The sequence below is a fragment of the Salvelinus sp. IW2-2015 genome, unplaced genomic scaffold (assembly GCF_002910315.2).
Source record: "Salvelinus sp. IW2-2015 unplaced genomic scaffold, ASM291031v2 Un_scaffold1984, whole genome shotgun sequence".
NCBI lineage: Eukaryota > Metazoa > Chordata > Actinopteri > Salmoniformes > Salmonidae > Salvelinus > Salvelinus sp. IW2-2015.
In genome coordinates this window covers 152,444-161,059 of record NW_019943335.1, presented here as the reverse complement: position 1 = coordinate 161,059, position 8,616 = coordinate 152,444, and the positions used below count along the sequence as shown (strand labels likewise).

Below are 8,616 nucleotides of genomic sequence, written 5' to 3'. Positions count from 1 at the left end.
TCAGCACAGAGAGAGATCCATCCACCCCAAGCTTGATTCGGGATCCCTTCTCTTGGTTCTCGGCACATTCAAAAGTATTCTTGGACCAGGTACATCCAGGGGATCCTTCAGACAAGGTGCAGGTAAGAAGGAGATCTGCAAGCAAACACGCTCTGTACATGTAAGACATTACACATCATATTGTATCTTTCCTTTATTCTCCTTTTACTCTCATTTGTGACTATGCACACCTACCAGCATTTATCGCCCCCTAACTTATCAAGAGGAAGTTTCACCTAATATTAATTGTCTCTCAGATGGACTATTCCTTCTTCTCCCCTTCACCTCATCTTTCCATCCCAATTTCTCCAGGTGTCGTTTCTTCTGTTTTGTTCTCCGTATTTGCCCTGGTGGTGCGTATTCCTGTACTAGGCGAATTCTTTGCCACACGTCCCCTTGATTAAGAAACATTCCTGATGTACGCCTGCTCCTTCTCCAACGTGGATAGCTCCAACGCTGGGGGGGGAGCAGGGGAAGAGGGCCCGCCGGTTGCCCCGTTCTGCCTCTGCTGGGCTGGGTTCCTCAGCCCTCAGCCTCTCTCTGGGCCAAGCTCCAGGCATCGGCCCCGCTGTCATGATGGTGTCCAAACATGTGGACGGGTCTCTCAATCAGGTGAGAGGGAGTGGCAGACTGTGGCTGTGTCCCAAACCCACCTATTCCCTATGTAGTGCACTACTTTTGACCAGGGCTCATAAGAGTATTGAGGTCCTTACATTCATGCTTAAAAGACAAACTACAACCATATAAAGMAAAACAACAAAGATCRCTGTAATAATGTCATACTCTATGATACATAATGTATAATAAACTTGTGTATAGACATTTTGTGACTCAGTTTTCCTTTCAATCCGTTTCCCTCTCCAGTGGGCGGTGACGTTCGCCGAGCGCTCGGCGTTCTCCAATGTTCTAACCGTGTCTCATACGTTCCGTTACTGCGGTCACCGGTTCCACCTCAACGACCAGGCGTGTCACACCGTCCTTCCCCTACTGCTGACCTCCTCCCACCACAACGCTCTCCTCACCCCCCCCTCCGCCCCCGGCAGCATCGACCTCGACCAGCCACCCACAAACACACCTCCCCCCAGAGGACGGCGCAGGTAGGGAAGGAGGAAGGGAGTGTGTGTGTGTGTGTGTGTCATAGGAGGAAGCAACGAGGACCCTCTAGGACCCTCAATGTCTAGAAAGTGTGTGTGTGTTTACAAAATGTTCATGTGAGTGTGTATCAGAAATACGTGTGTGTGTGTGTGCAAGCGTGTGTGTTTTATCTAATCTCTGTCTTTGACAATCTGTGTGTGTGTGAGACAAACACATTTTTTATACAAACTCATTATCCAGAGAGACTTATAGTAGTGAATGCATACTTTTTCATACTGGTCGCCCGTGGGAATTGAACCCACAACCCTGGCGNTTTTATACAAACTCATTATCCAGAGAGACTTATAGTAGTGAATGCATACTTTTTCATACTGGTCGCCCGTGGGAATTGAACCCACAACCCTGGCGTTGTAAGCGCAATGCTCTGCCAACTGAGCCACACACTGTGACAAACTCTGTGTGTGTGATCCCCCAGGAAGCAGCTGCGTAACGCGGCCACCAGYACGTTCCATGACCCGAACGCCATCTACAGTGAGCTGATTCTGTGGAGGGTGGACCACATAGGACCCCTGTCCTGCACTGGAGGGGTGTCAGAGCTGGCCCGAATCAACTCCCTACACACATCAGCCTTCTCCAATGTAGCATGGCTGCCTACCCTGGTACCCAGCTCTGTGCTAGGTTAGCACACACACACACACACACACACACACACACACACACACATACGCTGCAATACAGAACCCATTTCTAGTGTGCTCTGAAGCGTATTGTTGGAGGATGTATATAATCTATAACTGTTCATGTGTGTATCACATGTTCAGACAAGGTACTGGTGAAGTACMCAGATTGTCAAGGGGMGGTTTGGCGACACCTGTAGGGCTTCAAGTTGAAGTTGCAATTTTATTGGGCGTATATACTAACTACATGCAGAACCTTACTCAGAGCGCTCACATTTAAAACKGCGTCTCTCTCCCCTCTATCTCCAGGTACGTACTGTAACAGTTCCAGTGCSTGCTTCGTAGCGTCAGACGGTAAGAACTTACGTCTCTACCAGGCTGTGGTGGACGCCAGGAAACTACTGGACGAACTGTCAGACCCTGAGACCTCAGTAAGTAAACACAGAGACAGACACACAGACACGTACAGATGTCCTCAGTCAGATTAACAGAATCTGAGACTTAGTAGTAAGACCGGAGACCAGACACGCGACGGACACGTACCGATGTCTCAGTCGAGATTACAGTGGAACTCATGAGATTGAAGGGACTGGAATATTTTAAAGCTTCAAGGTAGCTGGTAAAAGACTCTGTTACTTCCTCCTCTCTTCCCCCCTCTGTCTCTCCTAACAACACACCTCATCATACGTCTCTGTTTTCTTGTCTCTCTCTGTTCTCTTCTCTGTCTCTCTCTGTCTTCTCTCTCTCTTCTGTCTCTCTCTCTGTCTCTCTCTTCTCTTTGTGTTGTCTCTGTCTCTGTGTCTCTCTCTCTCTCTCGTGTCTCCTACCTCCTGTGTATCTCTGGTTCCTCTCTTCTCTCTCTTCTGTCTCTCTTCTCTTGTGTCTCTCTCTCTGTTCTGTGTCTCTTCTGTGTCTCTCTCTCTTCTCTTTGTGGTCTCTCTTTTGTTGTGTCTCTCTCTTGTTGTCTCTCTCTGTGTCTCTCGCTCTGCCTGTGTCTCTCTTCTACTCTGTGTCCTCTCTCTTCTCTGTGTGCTCTCTTCTCTCTGTGTTCTCTCTCACTGTGTCTCTCTCCATAGAAACTAGTAGGAGAGGTATTTAACATTGTGAGCCAGCAGTCGACAGCCAGACCAGGCTGCATCATAGAACTAGATGTCATCACTAACCAGGTAAGAAATACCTATTTGACTGTTTCTTTATCTAAGCAGTAAGTCAAATCAAATGTTATTTGTCACATGTGCCGAATACAACAGGTGTAGACCTTGCCGTGAAATACTTACTTACAGGCCCTTAACCACACCTGTCTCTTTATCTAAGCAGTAAGTCAAGAGACCATGCTATATCATTAATCTAGTCCCAGGTAAATGGTGGTGCTCAGCGCACAGCGGAAGTATTTTACCTAACATATAGCTTATCAAAATGTGATTTGTTTTTAAATTGTTTGTGGGTCTTTGTAATCTGATGGAAATACATCCATCTCTCTCCTTCTCCCTCCCTCTGACCCTCTATCTCTCTCAATTCAAATCAAATGGCTTTTTTTTAAGCAAGTGAAGTAGATAATATACAAAAGTGAAATAAACAATAAAAATTAACAGTTAACATTACACTCACAGAAGTTCTCTCTCTCTCTCTCTCTCTCAATAGTGTGGATCTACCACCCAGCTCCTTCATGTTTTCCAGGAGGACTTTATTTTGGGGTATAAACCTCAGGAGGACCCAGAGCTCTACACTACATCCTACCCTTATACCGAGGGTACGGGAGGTTGGAAGGAGGGAGGGAGGCAGGGAGGGAGGATTGAGGGTGCGAAAGGATGGACAGAAGAATGGATGGATGAATTATGAATTGTTTAATGTATGAATGACATGATTAGCCTCAGGASGACCCAGAGCTCTACACTACAACTTACCCTTCTACCGAGGGTACAGGAGGTTGGAGGGAGGGAGGGAGGGGTGGAGAATTGAGGGGCGAAAGGATGGACAGAAGAATGGATGGATGAATAATGAATTGGTTAATGTATGAATGACATGAGCTCTACACACTGAGCTCTACATACTGACCTTCCTTCAATTTAGGATGGGATGGACGGATGGATGACTGAACTGAAGAATGAGTGGATGACTGAATTGATGAATGAGTGGATGACTGAACTGAAGAACTTGTAAAAGCGTTGTTGTGTTTCTCTCCTCTCCAGAGTACCACCCTACTCCGTTCTCTGAGAAGTTCTTCCTGGTTGTCATAGAGAAGGACGGATCTGAACATGAAACTCTGTGGCTGCAGATGTGGCACCTGCACTACAGTCCGTGCAGGCCTGTGTGGGTGAGTACCTATCCACAACCTAACCTAACCACAACCTAACCTAGGCCTGTGTGGGTGAGTACCTAACCACAACCTAACCTAACCACATCTAACTAGGCCTGTGTGGGTGAGTACCTAACCACAACCTAACCTAACCACAACCTAACCTAGGCCTGTGTGGGTGAGTACCTATCCCAACCTAACCTAACCACAATCTAACCTAGGCCTGTGTGGGTGAGTACCTAACCACAACCTAACCTAACCACAATCTAACCTAGGCCTGTGTGGGTGAGTACCTAACCCAAACCTAACCTAACTACAACCTAACCTAGGCCTGTGTGGTGAGTACCTAACCACAACCTAACCTAACTACAACCTAACCTAGGCCTGTGTGGGTGAGTACCTAACCACAACCTAACCTAACCACAACCTAACCTAGGCCTGTGTGGGTGAGTACCTAACCACAACCTAACCTAACTACAAACCTAACCTAGGCCGTGTGGGTGAGTACCTAACCACAACCTAACCACAACACAGCCTAACCTAGGCCTGTGTGGGTGAGTACCTAACCTAACCACAACCTAACCTAGGCCGTGTGGGTGAGTACCTAACCACAACCCAACCTAACCACAACCTAACCTAGGCCTGTGGTGGGTGAGTAGACTGCAATATAATAGAGTAATGTACAGTAGACCCAGTTAATAGAGTAAACGTACAGTAGACACCAGTATACTAGAGTAACGCCAGTAGACCCAGTATAATAGAGTAACGTACAGTAGACCCCAAGTATAATAGAGTAACGTACAGTAGACCCCAGTATAATAGAGTAACGTACAGTAGACCCAGTATAATAGAGTAACGTACAGTAGACCCCAGTATAATAGAGTAACGTACAGTAGACCCCAGTATAATAGAGTACGTACAGTAGACCCCAGTAAATAGAGACGTACAGTAGACCCCAGTATAATAGAGTAACGTACAGTAGACCCCAGTATAATAGAGTAAGACGTACAGTAGACCCCAGTATAATAGAGTAACGTACAGTAGACCCCAGTATAATAGAGTAACGTACAGTAGACCCCAGTACTAATAGAGTAAACGTAACAGTAAGATCCACCCAGTATAATAGAGTAACGTACAGTAGACCCAGTATAATAGAGTAACGTACAGTAGACCCCAGTTAGATAGAGTAACGTACAGTAGACCCCAGTATAATAGGTAACGTACAGTAGACCAGTATAATAGAGTAACGTACAGTAGACCCCAGTATAATAGAAGTAAACACGTACAGTAGACCCCAGTATAATAGAGTAACGTACAGTAGACCCGCATATAATAGAGTAACGTACAGTAGACCCCAGTATAATAGAGTAAACGTACAGTAGACCCCAGTAATAATAGAGTAACGTACAGTAGACCCGGTATAATAGATACGTACGTAGACCCCGGTAATAATAGAGTAACGTACAGTAGGCCCCGGTATAATAGAGTAACAGTAGCCCGGTATAATAGAGTACAGTAGGCCCCGGTATAATAGAGTACAGTAGCCCCGTATAATGAGTCAGAGCGTATAATAGAGTACAGTAGGCCCCGGTATAATAGAGTAAGTAGGCCCCGGTATAATAGAGTAACGTACAGTAAGTCCGGTATTAGAGTAACGTACAGTAGGCCCCGGTATAAAAGAGTAACGTACAGTAGCCCCGAATATAGAGTACCGTACAGTGCACCGTATAATAGAGTAGTACAGTAGACCCCGTATAATAGAGTACACGTACAGTAGACCCCGTATAATAGAGTAACGTACAGTAGACCCCGGTATAATAGAGTAACGTTGCCCGGTATAATAGAGTAACGTATGCCCCGGTATAATAGAGTAACGTACTAATAGGCCCCGTATAATAGAGTACAGTAGGCCCCGGTATAATAGAGTAACGTACAGTAGCCCCGGTATATAGAGTACGTACAATGGCCCCGGTATAATAGAGTACAGTAGCCCCGGTATAATAGAGTAACGTACAATAGGCCCCGGTATAATAGGTAAACAGTAGGCCCCGGTTAATAGAGTAACGTACAGTAGACCCCGGTATAATAGAGGTAACGTACAGTAGACCCCGGTATAATAGAGTAACGTACAGTAGACCCCGGTATAATAGAGTAACGTACAGTAGACCCCGAGTATTAATAGAGTACCGTACAGTAGACCCCGGTATATAAGAGTAACGTACAGTAGACCCGGTATAATAGAGTAACGTACAGTAGACCCCGGTTAATAGAGTAACGTACAGTAGACCCCGGTATAATAGAGTAACGTACAGTAGACCCCGGTTAATAGAGTAACGTACAGTAGACCCGTATAATAGAGTAACGTACAGTAGACCCCGGTATAATAGAGTAACGTACAGTAGACCCCGGTATAATAGAGTAACGTACAGTAGAGCCCCGGTATATTAGAGTAACGTACAGTAGCCCGGTATAATAGAGTAACGTACAGTAGCCCGTATAATAGAGTCAGCGTACATAGACCCCGGTATAATAGAGTAGCGTACAGTAGACCCGGTATAATAGAGTAGCGTACAGTAGACCCCGGTATAATAGAGTAACGTACAGTAGACCCCGGTATAAAATAGAAGTAACGTAACAGTAGGCCCAGTATAATAGAGTAACGTACTTAGAGGCCCCAGTTAATATGAGTAACGTACAGTAGGCCCCAGTATAATAGCAGTAACGTACAGTAGGCCCCAGTATAATAGAGTACAGTGGGCCCCGGTATAATAGAGTGCAGTGGGCCCCGGTATAATAGAGTGCAGTGGGCCACGGTATAATAGATTAACGTACAGTAGCCCCGGTATAATAGAGTGCAGTAGGCCGCCGGTATAATAGAGTACAGTGGGGCCCCCGGTATAATAGAGTGCAGTGGGCCCGGTATAATAGAGTGCAGTGGGCCACGGTATATAGATAACGTACAGTAGGCCCCGGTATAATGAGTGCAGTAGGCCCCGGTATAATCGAGTGCAGTAGGCCCGTTATAGAGTGCAGTGGGCCGGTATACCTAGAGTACAGTGGCCCGGTATATAGAGTGCAGTGGGCCCCGGTATAATAGAGTGCAGTGGGGCCACGGTAATAATAGATTAGCGTACCAGTAGGCCCCGGTATAATAGAGTGCAGTAGGCCCCGGTATAATAGAGTGCAGTAGGCCCGGTATAATAGAGTGCAGTGGCCGGTATACAGATCAGTGGGCCCCGGTATAATAGAGTACAGTGGCCCCGGTAATCATAGATGTACAGTAGGCCCGGTATAAATAGAGTACAGTAGGCCCCGGTATAGATAGAGTGGCAGTGGGCCCGGTATAATAGAGTGCAGTGGGCCCCGGTATAATAGAGTGGCAGTGGGCCCCGGTATAATAGAGTGCAGTGGGCCCCGGTGTAGCGGAGTAGTACAGTGGGCCCCGGCATAACGGAGTAGTACAGTGGACCCCGGCATAACGGAGTAGTACAGTGGTCTCCGGTATAACGGAGTAGTACAGTGGGACCGCGGAGTCGTACAGTGGACCCCGGTATACGGAGTCGTACAGTGGACCCCGGTATAACGGAGTCGTACAGTGGATCCCGGTTATAGCCAAGTAGTACAGTGGACTCCGGTGTAGCGAGTAGTACAGTGGACCTCGAGTAGTACAGTGGACCGCGAGTAGTACAGTGGGCCCCGGCATACGGAGTAGTACAGTGGACCCCGCATAACGGAGTAGTACAGTGGCTCCGGTATAACGGAGTAGTACAGTGGACCGCGGAGTCGTACAGTGGGCCCCGGTATAACGGCAGTCGTACAGTGGACCTCCGGTATACACGGAGTCGTACAGTGGGATCCGGTATAGCCAAGTAGTACAGTGGACTCGGTGTAGCAGAGTAGTCAGGGATCCGAGTCGTACACGTGGACCGCGGAGTAGTACACGTGGACTCCGGTATAACGGAGTAGTACAGTGGACCCCGGTATAGCGGAGTAGTACAGTGGACCCCGGTAATCGCGGAGTCGTACAGTGGACCCCGGTATAGCGAGTAGTACAGTGGACCCCGGTATAAGCCAAGTAGTACAGTGGACTCCGGTTATAGCGGAGTCGTACAGTGGACCCCGGTATAACGGAGTAGTACAGTGGACCCCGGTATAGCGGAGTCGTACAGTGGCCCCGGTATAAACGGGAGTCCTACAGTGGACCCCGGTATAACGGAGTCGTACAGTGGCCCCGGTAATAACGGAGTCGTACAGTGGACCCCGGTATAACGAGTAGTAAGGGTGGACCCCGGTATAACGAGTCGTACAGTGGACCCGGTATAACGGAGTCGTACAGTGGACCCCGTGTATAGCGGAGTCGTACACCGTGGCCCCGGTATAGCGGAGTCGTACAGTGCGTCTCCGGTATAAGCGGAGTAGTACAGTTCACCCGGTATCGGGAGTAGTACAGTGGACCCCGTATAACGGAGTAGTACAGTGGACCGGTACATAGCGGAGTAGTAAGTGGAC

The 8,616-nt window shown here is 47.7% G+C and overlaps 1 protein-coding gene across 1 annotated transcript in view; it reads left to right on the top strand.

The window, feature by feature from the left end:
- Positions 1 to 458: 458 nt before the first annotated feature.
- The window catches only part of LOC112072634 (dmX-like protein 2), an 11,179-nt gene continuing 3,021 nt past the window's right edge, over positions 459 to 8,616 (top strand). The window contains exons 1-7 of the mRNA XM_070439865.1: positions 459 to 651; positions 904 to 1,136; positions 1,610 to 1,812; positions 2,121 to 2,242; positions 2,888 to 2,977; positions 3,453 to 3,561; positions 4,001 to 4,125. Of these exons, the coding sequence (XP_070295966.1) occupies positions 613 to 651; positions 904 to 1,136; positions 1,610 to 1,812; positions 2,121 to 2,242; positions 2,888 to 2,977; positions 3,453 to 3,561; positions 4,001 to 4,125 (921 nt within the window). The 5' untranslated portion in view covers positions 459 to 612. The remainder of the gene's footprint in view (positions 652 to 903; positions 1,137 to 1,609; positions 1,813 to 2,120; positions 2,243 to 2,887; positions 2,978 to 3,452; positions 3,562 to 4,000; positions 4,126 to 8,616) is intronic.